General features: G+C 41.6%; 2 protein-coding genes across 3 annotated transcripts in view; both read right to left on the reverse strand.

The window, feature by feature from the left end:
- Nucleotides 1-7,245: 7,245 nt before the first annotated feature.
- Nucleotides 7,246-11,238, reverse strand: GPR150 (G protein-coupled receptor 150). The gene has a single exon (XM_053596012.1). It carries the CDS (start codon nt 9,228-9,230, stop codon nt 7,956-7,958), a length of 1,275 nt encoding a protein of 424 aa, XP_053451987.1. The 5' UTR covers nt 9,231-11,238; the 3' UTR covers nt 7,246-7,955.
- An 883-nt stretch (nt 11,239-12,121) lies between these two features.
- The window catches only part of ARSK (arylsulfatase family member K), a 46,625-nt gene continuing 41,894 nt past the window's right edge, over nt 12,122-16,852 (reverse strand). For both annotated transcript variants that reach the window (XM_053586401.1, XM_053586391.1), the window contains exon 8: nt 12,122-14,929. In XM_053586401.1, coding sequence (XP_053442376.1) covers nt 14,655-14,929 — 275 coding nt within the window. In that variant the 3' untranslated portion in view covers nt 12,122-14,654. The remainder of the gene's footprint in view (nt 14,930-16,852) is intronic.

Below are 16,852 nucleotides of genomic sequence, written 5' to 3' on the forward strand. Positions count from 1 at the left end.
AGTATCTTGGGATACAAAATCAATATCTACAAATTAGTAACTTTTATTTATACCAATAAAAGTCAAGCTGAAAATATAATCAAAGAAGCTATTCCTTTTGCAGTAGTGCCAAAGAAGATGAAATACCTGGAAATTTATCTAACAAAGGACATGAAAGAACTCTATAAAGAGAATTATGAAACCCTGAGAAAAGAAATAGCAGAAGATGTTAACAAGTGGAAAAACATACCATGGTTGTGATTGGGAAGAATTAACATTGTTAAAATGTCCACACTACCCAAAACAATCTACAGATTTAATGCAATCCCCACCAAAGCAGCAATATCATTTAAAGAACTTGAACAAAAACCAGCCCTGGCCAAAAACCACAAAAACAAACAAACAAACAAACAAAAAAAAACTTGAAAAAATAGTACTTCATTTTATATGGAATCAGAAAAAAAACCCCAAATAGCCAATACAATACTTAGAAATAAAAATAAATATGGAAGCAAAAAAAAAAAAACTTGAAAAAATAGTACTTCATTTTATATGGAATCAGAAAAAAACCCCAAATAGCCAATACAATACTTAGAAATAAAAATAAATATGGAAGCAAAAAAAAAAAACATGAAAAAATAGTACTTCATTTTATATGGAATCAGAAAAACAAAAACCCAAATAGCCAATACAATACTTAGAAATAAAAATAAATATGGAGGCATCACACTACCAGACGTCAGGTTATACCACAAATCTATAGTGATCAAAACAGCATGGTAATGGTACAAAAATAGAGGTGTAGATATATGGAATAGACTGGAGAATCTAGAGATGAACCCAGCCACATACCATCATTTGATCTTTGATAAGCCTCACAAAAACATGCATTGAGGAAAAGAATCCCTATTAAACAAATGGTGCAGGGAGAACTGGCTAGCAACCTGTGAAAGACAGAAACTGGACCCCCAAATCACACCACTGACAAAAACTGATTCTCATTGGATAAAAGATTTAAACTTAAGACATGAAACTATAAAAATGCTAGAAGAGAGTGCAGGGAAGACCCTTGAAGATATTGGCCTGCGTAAATATTTTATGAGGAAGACCCCCTGGCAATTGAAGCAACACCAAAAATCAATTACTGGTATTTGATCAAGCTAAAAAGCTTCTGCACAGCTAAAGGCACTATAACCAAAGCAAACAGACAGCCTTCAGAATGGGAGAAGATTTCTGCATGTTATGATTCTGACAAAGGTCTGATAACTGGAGTCTACAGTGAACTCAAATTAATCAATAAGAAAAGAACAAACAACCCTATTTCTTTGTGGGCAAGAGACTTGAATAGAAACTTCTCTAAAGATGACAGGCAAATGGCCAATAAACACGTGAAAAGTTGCTCATAGTCTTTAATCATCAGAGAAATGCAAATCAAAGCCACTTTGAGATAACACCTAACTCTAGTAAGATTAGCCCACGTCAAAAAGTCCCAAAACTGCATATGTTGGCATTGACGTGGAGAGAAGGGAACACTTCTACACCATGGTGGGATTGCAAACTAATATAGTCTTTTTTGGAAAGAAGTATGGAGAATTCTTAAGGATCTAAAAGTTGACCTTCTGGCTTGGCATCCATAGCACAGTGGTTACAGTGTCAGCCACATACACTAAAGGTGGTGGGTTTGAACCCTGCCCAGGCCTGTTAAACAACAATGACAGTTGCAACAAAAATTAGCTGGGCATTGTGTGGGCTCCTATAGTCCCAGCTACTTGGGAGGCTGAAGCAAGAGAATCGCTTAAGCCCAAGAGTTTGAGGTTGCTATAAGCTGTGACACTACAGCACTCTACAGAGGGTGACGAAGTGAGACTCTGTCTCAAAAAAAAAAAGTTGACCTTCCATTTGATTCTGTAATTCCATGAGTAGGTATCTACCCCAGAAGAACAAAAATCATTTTACAACAAAGACATTTGCACCAGAATGTTTATTGCAGCCCAATTCATAATTGCCAAGTCGTGGAAGAAGCCCAAATGCCCATCAACCCATGAATGGCTTAAGAAACTGTGGTATATGTATACCACGGAATACTATTCAGCCCCAAAAAGATGGAGACTTTATATCTTTTATGTTTACCTGGATGGAGTTGGAACATATTCTTTTTAGTAAAGTAACTTAAGAATGGATAAACGTATCAAAGTACTCAATACCATATGAAACCAATATATAAACACACTCAATTTTCTAAATGCAGGAGTTACAACTTTGATTTTCTCTGATTTGCCCCCTCTGCCCAATACAGTGTCCAATGCAGCACCTTAGGACACATTGCTTGATGGCTAAATAAAAGTACACTTGAAATGTTCTTATTTCTTTGGTAAAGAACATAAGCCATTGTGCAATAGGCTAAAATGGGACTCTTTTTCTCGCCAAGCTTCTACTTCAGTTAGAGATTGCTTGTTGCCACAAATAACAAAAAATTCGACTAAATGCTTTAAGCAATAAGAAAATATATTGATTTTGCCGATTGAATTGTTGGATCTCCTTCCATGTTCTTGTTGTTAATCCCTAAGGTAGTTAGTTAGCAAATATTTTCTCCAACTTCTGGGGGTTGTCTCTTCCCTTTGTTGATCATTTCCTTTGCTGTGTGGGTTTTTTACATAGTGGCTTGCTGTGATCCTGTTTGTCCAATGTTGCTTTGGTTGCCTGTGGTTTCGGGGAATTGACTATATTAGTGTATTTACCAGGAAATCCAGTGGCCAAGCCTCAGCAATGGGTGGTCTGACTTCTCAGGGAGGTCATTAAGGACCCAAGTTCTGTCTTTTCACTCTGCCATGTCCACATTGTTGACTGCATCTTTTGGCTGGCTCCCCTCCTGGTCAGAGGTGGCTGCCAACAGCCATTACGGTCACATGCTCCTCATTCACCTGTAGGCTGAGACAGAGAACTTGCTAGCTCCCATGGTTCTCCCAGAAGAGTTAAGAGCTTCCTTCTTTCTCATGCTCATTGGCCTTCATTGGCTCCTCTGACCATCCTAAGCAAGACACGGGAGTAAAGGCAATGGAATTGCTTAGACTTGTCAAGTCCCAGTCTTAGCATGGACAGGGGCAACTCTGGGGTTCCCTCAGAGCATCTGATTGGCTGTTCAAGAAAGGCACGGACAGCCTGTTAAGATTGTCAGAGCTGTTAGATAAGGAGAAATGGATGCTAGGAAGGCAATCAACAAAATCAAGCATCACCATTGCTGCATTGATCTTCCATGGTTATTCTCTTAGAGCTTCTGCTTCAAATGGATTTTAATCTCTCACAGTCCAGTGTTAGAAAATTCCAACAGGTATCGCGTACTGAGGGGGCTAAAGAGATGAGCCAGCAGCACTCTCCCAGCCTCATCCAATCGAGTATTTCACACCAATTAATCCCATGAAGGAGATAGTACGTATATAATCCTCATTTTATTGATGAGAAAACCAAGACTCAAAAATATTCAGCAAACTGCCTAAAGTCACACAACTACTAGGTATAGAGATGAAAATCAAGTTTAGCTCTTTAGACTCTGAATACTCTTTTCCTATGTTATACTGTCTCCCAACTCAGCAAAATATCTGTTTAGTTTAACCAGGCAATTCATTTTTATTATAATATTCTCCCTTTGATTAAGTTAGAACATTTTTAGGAATGAAAAAAAGCTCCTCACATTTTCTAACTTCTTCTGTTTCCTAGTTAGGGACTTAGAAAAAACTGTTTTAAATCTATAATTTCTTTCACAAATGACCAAGCCTGTTCTATTTTTAGTATATAACTTAATAGTTAATCTACTAGTTGTGGTTTATCTATGATCTTGGACACTTCCTACATACTTTCTTTATTAAATTGTGTCATAGATCATATTTTAGCTGTATGCTACTGAGTCCTTATTGTAAAGATACAGAATTCTTTGCATTTAGTCTTTGAAGTTCTATTAAAATCAGGATTGCCACATTGCTTGTCTGACATTCATGTGATAACACCATGAAGATGTGACATTTACACCTTCATCTGTATAAAAGTGCTCTGAAGTGGCAGCTTGGCTGAAGTCTGACTCCACGGGAACGTTCAGTGGTGGTGGGGCGTGGTCCCTATTTTATGGGGCCACGTTGATTCTTTCTAAATGCTGAATAGATGGATCTGGTTTTTCCTGTAGTCATTTCCTATTTGATACCCAAAAGAGAGGGCAATTTCATGGCCGGCCTGTTTATTACTCTTGCTGTGTGATATGAATAGCATGTTCTATGCTAGAAAGAGTCTAAATTTGAATAATCTTCAGCTAAATCTCTGGGTTGCCTATAGGAATGTGGGTTCCTGGGTCAACAGCAAGAGGATGAACATTCTGAGGGGATGCTTCAAACATTTTAACCTACAAATGCCTCTAGGGATGGGAACCAAGTCACCTAGTTCTACTTTCAAGTTTCAGATTTAGTTAAAATTAGTGGAAGTTCTTCACTTACAGAAGAGAAGCATTTCAGTATAAATTGGGCTTAACTAAATCTCCCACAAAAATCTATGAAGAAAATCTCTCTAATTGGGTTTTTGAATTCACTTCTTGAGTTGGTATTCTATATTTTCAACTCAGCTAGAGAATTCTCAAAATTTCTTTTTTTTTTTGTGCTTTTATTTTATTTTTTATTATTTTTTTTAAATCATAACTGTATACATTGATATGATCATGGGGCATCATACACTCACTTCATAAACCATTTGACACATTTTTATCACAGTGGTTAACATAGCCTTTCCGGCGTTATCTCAGTTACTGTGCCAAAACATTTACATTCTACATTTACCAAGTTTCGCAAATACCCCTGTAATATGCACCACAGGTGTGATCCCACCGATTCCCCTCCCTCTACCCACCCCCCCCTTACCCACTTCCCCCTATTGTTAAGTTGTAGCTGGGTTATAGCTTTCAATCAGGCGAAACCTCCCACTAGATTGTAAAAATTATCTCTAACACTTTTGCAGTTGTTCAAAGGTTTTGTCTTGTCTTTCCAATGAGCATTTCCCCTTCTTTATTGTAGATCCTTAGGCAAGTCATACCCTTAGTTCCATGTCCAAGCCAATCACAGAGGCCCCATTTCCCTTGCAAGGATAGGTCCAGATATGGACATGTGATATAGGTGTGGCTATCAAGCCATACAGGATGGTCTGTTGGGAACTTCTGAGAAATGTTTCTTCATTTTTATAAAGAGTGCAAAAAAGAGAAAATTTTCCTCTTGTGGACTTTGTTATGTTTGAATGTGATGCTGGATACTACAACAGCCATTTTGTGACCTCAAGGGGAATTGGCCTGAGTGTCAGCTCTCCCACTCATGATGGTGGAATGAAAAGATGAAAAGGATCTGAGTCCTTGTATTAGTCAAGGTTATAAGAGGAGATTTATTATCAGAATTGGCTCATATGCCTATGGATACCAAGAAGTCCCACCATATTCTGGGAACCAGGAATGCTGGCGGTATAATTTAGTCAGAGTCTGAAGACTTGAGAAGCAGGTTGGGGGTGGTGCTGCTGCAAGTGGAAGTCCTTCTAGTATGAAGGTCCAAGAACAGAAGCTTCAGTCTCAGGGCAGAAGAAGGTGGGTGTCCCAGCACAAGAAGAGAGTGCATTTGCACTTCCTCTGCCCTTTTGTTTTGTTCGGGTGGGCTCTCAACAGGTTGGATGATGCTCCCCAACATTGGTCTTCTTCACTCAATCTACTGATACAAATGTTAATCTCTTCTGGTACACCCAGAAGTGTTTTACCAACTATCTGGGCATCACTTAACCCAGCAAAGTTGCCACATAAAATTAACCATCGTAGCCCTCAGTTATGAAGTTAAGCTACTTAACAAACCTGGGAGCAGCCCATCACTGGACTTTATGTGAGACAGTAAGTTTAAGCCAGCTGCAGCTGAAAACCTGATTCAGCTGCCTTAAATTTATTATCTCAGTGGAGAACATTCTAAGTGCGACAATATTGCAAATTGCACTTTGAGGACTCCCTGAGTTTCTGCCTCAAGCATTCCTACTGTTCCAATTTGTTGATCTCTCATGCCATCATGGAAATATCTTTTCCAAAATTCAAATTTGATTAACTCTGATTAAATTCTTCAAAGACTCCTTTTTGCTTTCTTGGCCTGGCACTCAGACCTGTCTTCACTGGGTCCAGATCAAACCTCTCTGACCACATATCCCAATACGTCAGGCCCCACAGTCACCCTTAACACTAGATATTTGCATTAATGTCATTACTTGACCATGCTATGTTCTATCTCCTGTATGTGATACCAATGTTATTCCCATTGCCCAGAACACCCCTTCCCGACCTGATGGGTCACTCGCAACCCAGCCTTTTCGACTCAGCCTCTTTGGGTGAGCCTTCCCTAATTCTCTCCCAGACCCTTCAGGTTGTCAGATGCTCCTTCTCAGTTGCTCCTGGCACCCTTACTGGAATATTAAAACATATATGACACTGCAGTGTCACTGTCAGATTAACTGCTTCCTACATTTGACTACCAGTTCTTTGCGGGAAAAGATATCTTGTTCATCTTCAATACTTAGCATATTACCTGGCATAAAATAAACAGTTAATAAATGTTTATTAATAAAGAAAAATAATGCTGTAACACAGACTTGGGTTCATGAAGACTATACTCTCTCTTTGACTTATTCTCAGTGTTTTGCAAACCACAGCATCCTCAGCAGGATGGGGAGGAGAAAAGAGAGGAAGGAAAATATATAACTGTAACATCTGTTGTCAAAATTTTGGAGGAAGGTAAGCCAAGCTTAGTAGATTTCTTTTTGTACATTTTTTACCTATTCTTTCTGCCTGATGAAGACGGATAACTCATATGATGGATTATTCAACAAATACATATCAAGCGCCTACTATATATGAAGCATTGTTAAGCATTTGTAATGTATCTGTGCACAAAACAAAGAGCCCTCAGACAGCACTGGCTCTACAGAACAGTTTGAACCAATTGCTTCAAATTGCATTTGAATTTGTGCATGAACAAGGAACATAATAGAAAGCTTCAGATTCTCTCATCAGAGCCACTGGTAAACACAGGATATATCCTTAACAAGTGTTGCCACTTCTTTCTACAATCAAGAACAGTTAAGAGGAGGAGGTTACCAGTCAAATCTGCACCTTGACCTTGTTTTCAGTAATCTACACCCAAAGACACTGAATTCATCTTTTTAAAGGGAGTTTTATGTAGGCGTGCAACACTCTGAGGTTTCAGCTTCCTTCCCGGATGTAAATCTTCCTAAGGCTCCCCTGGGGCAGCGAACCTGCCCACGTGCACCCCCTCCGTGAGTCCCTTCTTGGGTTTGCTGGGCACTTGGCTCCGGGAGGTGCCTTCAGGGCATGACATGGCAGTGTCAGCCACAGGTCTGGGCACAGAACCGAGTCCCTGTTTCTGTCCTACAATCTCAGCTGAAAATAAAGGCCACACTGATTTTCTTCTGGGAAAACACATTTTCCTGTTTTTAAAAAGTACTAATTGTTCCGTGGGAAATGTTTTTATTTTACAAACACTCTGTGGCTCTGAAGTGACAGTGTTACTGGAGCACCTCTCAGTCTTCCCAGGCAAAACCATGTGGGGTTTGTCCTCCTGGAAAAAAGGGCAAACTTGCTGGTCCCAAACGTAAGAACTAGTCAAAATAAATAAAAATTGAAAACACGGGAAATAATGAAAGTTTGGCAATTTAGCTAAAATGAATGGCCTTACCCAGAACACTATAAAAGCATTTAAAAAACTGCCAAGATAACTCTAACTCTGACCCTTTCTCAACTACAAATGGCTCACTCTCTGGTCTCCAAGTGGGGGAAAGTTTGGGAGAATGTTGTAAACACAGCGGGAGACGGGGAGTGGAGGGGACAGCTGCGGTGTCGCTCTCAGAGCTCTTCTGGGCCGACCCTGGAGCCGGCTCCACGGCGACGTTGCTCTCTGAGACCCGAGCACCTAGAAGGCGCTGTCGCAGGAACAAGGCCGGGGTCTGGGGCGCGGCGGGGGAGGGCGCAGGCAGCCCTGGTCCAGCTGCTCCCGCCGAGCGTGGTGATAATGCGGGTGCGGCCAGCGGTGGCGGTGCAGCGCCCGAGGACCCCCGGGCCCCTGGCTGTCCTCAGCCACTGCGCCCAGGCGCCTGCGCAGCCGCCGCCAGAGCCGGCTGTCAGCCGCCTGGAAGAGCAGGTAGACGAAGGGGTCGAGGGCGCTGCTGGTCACCCCCACGACGCACAAGGTCGCCGACAGGCCCTCGGCCTCCGGGTCTCCCGAGGGTGTGGGTGACCACGCGGCCGCCAGGCGGGCGGCAAAGTAGGGCAGCTCGCTGCCCACGAAGAGCAGCGCCAGCGCCAGGCTCATCTTGAGGCTCTGCACCTTGGCGCGGGGCAGCACGTCGGGCGCGGGGGCTCGGCCGGGACTCGCCGGCCTGGACGCTGCAGCCGCGGGGTCCTGGGGCCGGCGTCGCCACCAGACGCAGAGCAGGCGGCCGCAAGCGACGCCCATGACCGTGACAGGCGCGGCGAAGCCCGCGACGACCTCGTAGAGCGCGTAGACCTGCAGGTGCCAGCGTGGTAGGGCCGCGAAGATGCTGCGGCAGCGACGCTCCCCGGGCCAGGCGCGGGGGGCCAGCGGCGGCGCTGGCGAGGAGGTGCCCCCGCGCGCCACGAAGGCCGCGGGCAGCGCCAGCAGCAGCGCCAGCAGCCAGCCCAGGGCGGCCAGGGCGCGCGCGGGCAGCGGCCGGCCCTGCGGACGGCGCACGGCGCGCTGGCGCTCGAGGGCGATGAGCAGCACGAGGTGGGCGGAGGCGCCGCGGCCCGAGGCCTGCAGCAGCTGCAGGACGCCGCACGCCAGGTCGCCCGCGCCCGCGCGGGGCTCGCCCAGCAGCTCCCAGGCCAGCTGCGATAGTGCGGTGCCCCCGCACGCGTACAGGTCGGCCAGGGCCAGCTGCACCAGGAGGAAGTCCATCTTCCGACGCTTGGGTCCCGCCCAGGGCCCGCCGCCGCCGCACAGGCGGCACAGCACCGCGGAGTTGCCGGCCACCGCCACCACCAGGATGACGCCCAGGAAGGCCAGGCGGACGCGGCGGCTGGGGGGCCCGGGCGGCGGCAGCTGCAGCCCCAGCCCCGGGGTGGGGGCTCCCCGAGCCGAAGTCAAATTAAGCCCCCAGCCCAGCAAGATGGGCGCGGAGAGGTTGGGCGCAGGCGGCAGAGTTGAGCGGCTGGAGGTGCCCTCCATCCTTGCCCGGAGGAAGAGGAGGCGCGGGCGGGTCGGGACGCGGCGGCGCGGGTCTCCGAGCGCCCGAAGTTAGTTGAAGGCACGCGCGCAGAGAGGGATGCGTTCGGGCAGATTCGCGCTTACTTGTTTTTATAGGTTGGCCTCGGCGTATGTCATTTAGATGTGGGCTGTACATTCGAGGAACACACCTGATCCCTATTCGCCGCCTTCTCCGCACCTCCCTCGGGTTCCCCGCGGGTCCCCTTCCCGTCTCGGCGCTACGGCTCCCGTGCGCCCCTGCGGAGGCCGCGGACCTCTAGGTCCTGGGAACCTCACTGTCGCTTTGCTTGGCCACTGTAAAGGTTAACGTTACCTGGGATCAACACGAGAGAGCACCAGCCAGTGACTGAGAATGTTCACCTCCCACCCCCACCCCCAGGGTTTCCTGATCGCCAGTAGGGGAAAACTATAAAGATTTTAGTTTTGATTTTTAAAAGAATGTGTTTCGAAATGCCTGTGAATCTCCATTAACATGAGAAGAAAAACAGGAATACAAGAAACCTAACAGCGTTTGAGCAAATAGAAAACCTGGGTGAATCTTCGATTAAGATGTGTAGTCCTGTGCCCAACGACCAGAAGGTTTTAATTCGAGAGCGCTGAGGTTGGTGATGGCGCTTTGCCGAGTGGCTGTGGTTTGCAGAATGTCCCCGATACTCCCAGGTGCTCCCCTGGCGGTGGAGAATTCATCTTGTCAGTCGTAAGAAGGCATTAATAAGTTTCATGCAAATGGATAGTGCACAAACTGCTTCCCCCCAATATTTTCAGCCGGGGAGGGATGTGTCATCAGCTCCCCATCCTCTCCATTCTGTTTTCCAGCAGATGGGAGGTTGCTAGGAGGGACTACGCCTCCAATAAGCCTGGAGAAGAGGTGACTCAGAAAATGATAAGGCGGCCAATTTTTTAAAAAGACGTCCAAGTCAGAGAAAATGGTTTAGATTAAATGATGCCTCTTTCATTTTGGCCCTGCCTCCTCACCAACAAATTTTAGTTTTTCTTTTGGAAGCAAGGATTTGTCCTCCACATTAATCATGGTGAAAAGAGAGAAGTTCCTACACTCCTGGTCTGGGGCCAGGGAGGTGTGGGCGGCTGCTGGAGTTCACCTTCCCGGGCTGGGGAAGCATTTGAAACGTGGAGACGCACAGGCCAGGAGAGCTTGGTGGGTACAGATCATAACCCCACCTGTTTTATCGCTGTAGGAGTCACATTTCCCAAGCTGTTGTCCGTGGCCAGAGACCTTCATTATTTTCACCCTGGTATGTCTAGTGCCTTGAACTGAGTGACAGCTGAGTTGATGAGTTCATTGTTATATGATGCATTTCAGGTAACTTTAAACATCACGGAAGAAAAATGCCTTTGGTGTCTCCAGAGGGGTCCGAGGAAGCTCTGGGGGAAATGCAGGAATAGTCATTCTTGGTGGGGCATTTAAGAAAGTGGGACAGTCTTGGGAAGTCTAAAATCCTGGTTGGATTTGCACTCTCTCCTCAGAGGGTTTTGTCCAAGGCTTTTTCATATGTCACACACATCATCCCAGTTTATAATCCATTTCTTCCAGGGAGCTTCCTCTGAGCAATGCCCATCATTCAATGATTCCCCCAGCCAGTGCCAGTTCAGTATTTTTCAAGATAATTCTATAATTTGCCTCAAATTTGTTGAAATGACCTCGTATTTTATAAAACAAGACTCAACCAGTGAAATTACACTTCACAGAACTTGAGTCAGACCTGATAAAACACTGATTTTAAACTAATTCTTATTAAAATAATACATGCACATAGTTCTGAAAGTCAAATATTAAATTGAACTACAGAACTGGTAACATAAAGGGTTCCCTGTCCCACACCTCTCCACTCTCTCCTCTTCTAGAGAGAACCAATGTAGATTGTATTTACTATAGTTTCTGGCATTTACTCAATTCCATATTTCTAAATAGTGTGTAATGCTATTTGATTCAATAATTGTAGATATTAACTTATTAAAGATTTAGCACTTCCCACTGTTTCTCTGTTTCCATACTGTAATTTTGGATTAGATCTATATTGGTGTTTACATTATTATAAGATGAAAATATTTTCAGCTGAGTAACATAGTTTAATGTGAATCTTACTATTTTCTTGAAGATAATAATCACCTTTTCTTTTCATAGCTCATTCTTTCTATACCTCCAAATAGTCCTCTCTACAATTTCTACAAGGTCAGTTTCATAATACAGCAATTCCAATTTTTTCTTCATGCAAACTTCTTTACCAGAGACTTTCATTTTCTTTTATTTGGGCTGATTTCTCTCTAGGCCTGCTACATAAATACTGTCTGGGCAAGTTAATTTGTGCTCATCTCTGAAACTCTCTGCCTTTCTCTTGGGTTGTAGTTCCTTTTTCTTGAATCTCTGATATTTTTTCTAAATTTCTTCCCTTTTGGTAGAACACGTCAGCCAGTATTTCATAAGGTTAAAAGGCCGTGCCAATCCCAAGGATGAAGCAGTGAGAGACACTGCTCATTATGAGTCATGCACCCTGAGTCTGCACAGGTTGCCCACCAAGCCAGCGGTCATCCCGGCTCCTCACTGCGATATCCTAGAGATTCCTTTATCTCATGCTGCCTCTCTCATTTTCAGATTTCATTTTTTTCTTTCTTTCTTAGTTTATTTCCTTGCTTGGGAAGAATCATTTTTCAGTGACTTCTTGAGAAAGAGTAACTTTTTGGGATCTTGTATGTCTGAAAATTTCTTTATTCTACCTGCATCCTTAACTGATAATTTGGCTGGGTTTAGAATTCTATTTTGGGAAATAATTTTCATTTATGAAAAAAACTTCAAAGACAGTTTGAAAAACTAAGGTAAAATTATTATTCACAGGCACATATTTATTTATTTATTTATTTCAGTTTTTGGCTGGGGCTGGGTTTGAACCCACCTCCTCTGGCATATGGGGCCGGGGCCCTACTGCTTTGAGCCACAGGCACCGCCCACAGGCACATTTTTTTACTTAGAAAATATATCAACCACAAGGCTATTAGAATGGTTTGGTGTAAAATATATAGAAATAGAGTTTACATAATATAAACAACTACCCATTAGTAGATATAAACGATGAAAGAACCTCTTAAAATAGCAACAACAACAAATGATAAAGCAATTGGGAATGAACTCACGTTTGGCTACATATTAGGATCATGGCTGGAGGGATTAACAAAAGATCAGAACAGTGCCCACGCTCCCTCCTCATCAACTTCCATGAGTTCTGGAAGTTCTAATTCAACAGGTAAGGCATCAGGTTTAGGTGGTATTTTTTTAAAGCCCTCACTTTTCAGAAATCTCTAGAGAGAAACTGATTTATGAGGAAAAATTGGAATATTTTTGAGGCATATGAAAAAAATACTTGATAAATGGAAAAAGACTTTTTTAGAATGACTATCATAAAGAAATACATTCTTTATAAATTAGGCTATAAACTTACTTCATAGAAAAGACTAATAACATTTTTCATTTTTGTAACTAATTATTCTAAATTTGAATGGAAAAACTAAGTGAGCAAGAGTAGCTAGAACCATTCGGAAAAAGAAAACTGTTGCAAAGGCACTAGTCCTACAAGATACTGTCAAATACATAGAATGATCCAGCACAAAATAAAATATTCAGAAAAGGCGTGCCTGTAAATTGGACTTTTCCCTCATTCTCATCAATGGGGGAAAAGATAATGTATTTCTGAATCTAAGGTGTTATATATAATGAAGTGATATTTTTAACCAATGAGACAAGATACAGTTTACTCAATAAAAGGTCAATTGGGTAGCCATTTAAAAAAAAACCCTAAAGTTAGATCTTTAAAATGTAATACATTCCAGATGGGTCAAACATTTAAAGGTGAAAAATGAAAATCTTAAAAGAGATAAATGGTAAAGATGATTCTAAATATGACACAAAATTCAAAGATTCATACTTTTTAACAATATAAAATTTTAAGTTATTTTTGATAACTTATACAAATCGTAATTGTATATACTTAAGGGCTACAAAGATTCACAAATTTGATTCCATGAAATTACAAATTTCTATATGTAAAAACCACCAGAACATGTCAAAAGACAAATGACTGTGGCAAACTGGAAAGAATATTACAAAGAGCTAATATACTACAATAACACAATAAAAAAGACCAAAAACCAACAGAAAAACAGTCAAAGAATAGAAAATAGGGAAAGGTCATGTTTATGCAAATTCCAATTGCTGTTAAATATATGAAAATATGATCTACCATATCTAAAATAAAAAAATTTTTTTTGAGACAGAGTTTCATTATGTTGCCCTCAGTAGAGTGCGGTGGCGTCACAGCTCACAGCAACCTCCAATTCTTGGGCTTAAGCGATTCTCTTGCCTCAGCCTCCAAAGTAGCTGGGACTAAGGCACCACCACAACGCCTGGCTATTTTTTGTTGCAGTTTGGCTGGGACCAGGTTCAAACCCGCCACTCTCTGTATATGGGGCTGGCGCCCAAGAAAAATAGTTTGTTTTCTATCAGTTTGGCAAGAGTTGAGAATAGGTGTTGCTGGTGAGAACATCAGCGTAACTTCATCACAGGTAATTTGGTAGCATGCAGTGCAGTTTTCCTAGATATATACTCTTGATGCAGAGAGTCCACTTCTGGGTGTCTACTATTAAGTGGGAAATAAAGGAGCAAGATGCAGAACACTGTGTGTGGGAAAAAGAGTATATACATTTCTGTGTAAATACAAGTTCATTCTTTAAAACAATGTGTGAGAAGGTGGTTGTAGTAGTTGGCTCTTGCAAAAGGAACTAGATGGCCAGCAGGGGGGTGGGAGAGGGGCCAGACTTCATGCTCACTGTTAACCCCTTTCCTACCTTCAGAAGCTTTTATCCTGTGCTTTAGGATAAAGTATTACCTGTGTATTACCTTTTTAAAAAAAGGTAATAAAATCAGCTGTGTTCAGGGGTTATGTCCCATAAGATACACCAAATACTCACTTTAGATACATCCAAATGGTCCCATCAAATACAAATAACTTATCAAATACCATCAAATACTTACACATAATGATTTTATGGTTCATAAGTAATAATAAACTAAAATATTTTATATTCTATATTATTTAGAGGAACATAACTTTTATTTTACAGTATTTGCTTCCATCTTCTTGATATTTGCATTGAATAGTTAGAAGTTGGTACCAAAAATGTCTTGATAATAACCATTTTTGAAAAGATGTAATTCTCTAATCATTGGCATTTTATTTCACAATACATTAAAAGTAGCTAAAATCAGTAATTTTATTAAATCTTTCCATTAAAACATATGATTAACTTATCCTTTAATGTATTTATATGTAGTTCTAGAACATTTATTTTCTTATTGTTGTTCAAACTGTTTTTGCATTAGTGTGGTAATTTAAGCCACTGATCAATTGCACTTTCATACTTTTTTGGTTCTTTCAGCCAGTCCTGATGCCACCTAAGGTTTGCTATAACATTTGAATAATTTTGTCCTATAGTTTGTTTCCACTTGATAAACTGTTCTTTATTGTATTTGTGTACAGAAGCAGAAACTTCAGGGTAATTTACAATGGAACGAAGCTTCTGATCCAAAGAAAAAGTAATTTCTGGAAATTTTATTGCAATATTTGTTAGTTCATCTGGATCCGAGGAAAGATCTGAAAGAAAAATATGAAATGTCTGTCAAAGTAGTTACTTGCTAAAAATTTTATTTAGAAATGTCATTATGATGTGTACTGTATTAGAATTTTGAACTTTCGGGTGGCACCTGTGGCTCAAGGAGTAGGGCGCCGGTCCCATATGCCGGAGGTGGCGGGTCCAAACCTAGCCCCGGCCAAAAACCAAAAAAAAAAAAAAAAGAATTTTTAACTTTCAGTTGCTCTTAGTGTAGTAAAATGAGTGACAGTGTAAATGGTAAAACAATAAACCAAAAGTTAAAATACCTTGTTTTGTATGCCCAGATTGTCCTTCTACCATCATCCTGCCATCCCACCTTTTTTTTTTTTTTGTTTCTTGACAGAAACAAAGATTTGTCATTAATAAGCTGGTTTAGAATTCTTCCTCTTTTTGATGCCTTGCCTACTTTGACATGCAAAGAAAAAAAGTAGCCATGCTTATACTGTCCCAGTTCAACAGCTCCAAACTTTCCAGTTTGTAAGGATTCTTTCTTACAAGTTCACTTACTCCTAGTTTTCTCTGTATATTAGCATCTTGTGCTTGCATTTTTGAAAGAGACATTCATCAATACTGTCTATTTGAACAAACAGCTATGGAAATAAAAATCTTTACATCACTGTCACCAAGAAAATAATGGAAAATATTTCAAATCCGTAAACATCCTTTTTACATATGGATTGAAAAGACAAAGAAGTAACGAGGCTGCCAATCCAATTGGAAAAGCAGCAAGTCAAAGACGTTATGAGGATCAACTTTAGAAAGCAAGTGAACCGGGTATGCTGAGGGAAGAACCTCCCCTAAAGATACAGGAGTGTATCAGCCAGGAGACCCTAAAGATACACATGACTGTGGCAGGTGGCTTCAGATGGTGGCTCTTTAGGAAAGGGAAGTCGGTAAATAACTCCTAGCAAAAACAGAAAACAATAATTCCCCACTCTGATCTTTTGATAGTCTTAATTGCTTTGTGCAGAACATGCTATTAAAAAAAATTCCAAAAAATTTAGGGATCTAATTGATTTTATTTAGTGATTCATGAACTGGGCATCATCCTGTCTAAAGGTTTAGAAAAGTCACACTGATGAGCTGAGCAGAGAAGGTGAAGCTTTATAGGCAGAAAAAGCTGAAGAAAGCAGAGACAAGGAATGAAAAGCAGACTGATCACTACAAAGTTACTTTTTTTGCAGGGTCAAAACAGCAAGGAATTCCTTATGTCAGCTCAGGTAAACTGAGCCTTTTCTGATTGGTTACTGTGAATCTCCTTGGTTGTTTTTTGGCAATTGGCTTGTTGTAAAGATCAGTTTGCTTATGTGGCACCTAGCACAAATGACTTTACTCTGATTGAGTCTGATCTGTCCGTCCTCGTATAGCTCAGTTCAAAACAATGGACTCCCATAAACTTTATTTGACAATGGCCAGTGAATGAGCAATGTTCACCAATATCGATGCCCATTACTCACCAAGATGAAAACTTAAGTACTTCCTTTTGAAATCCCTGCTCTTAAATTTAGCCAGTTTGGCCCTTAAAGAGTTATTGTGAGTTAATAATTCTGACATTTGTAACTGGGAAGGAAATTTGGGAAGAAATGAATATTAATGACATTCATTAATATTCACAGTTAGCACATATTTTATGTACAAAATGGGGCAAAGGATAAATAACTCTAAATCCAATGATGATGTTTAAAAATTAATGCACAGAGTAGTGAAGCAGGCAGGGTTCTCTATAGGATAGAAGAAGGACCCATTTTAGAGACCTGGGTTGAAATCACAGTTCTGTCGCTCTTAGCTTAAGATCTTGAACAGGTATCCAAATTTCCCTGACCCCTAGTCTCCTTTGTAAAATGAAGACAGCAGTGGTACTATCCTGTAGGGTTGTGGTAAGCATTAGACAGGATGTGTAGAAT

The sequence above is a fragment of the Nycticebus coucang genome, chromosome 1 (genome assembly GCF_027406575.1).
Source record: "Nycticebus coucang isolate mNycCou1 chromosome 1, mNycCou1.pri, whole genome shotgun sequence".
NCBI lineage: Eukaryota > Metazoa > Chordata > Mammalia > Primates > Lorisidae > Nycticebus > Nycticebus coucang.

Excerpts from the sequence above, each read along its gene's own strand:
- GPR150 (XM_053596012.1), bottom strand. The coding sequence starts at position 9,230 with ATGGAGGGCACCTCCAGCCGCTCAACTCTGCCGCCTGCGCCCAACCTC.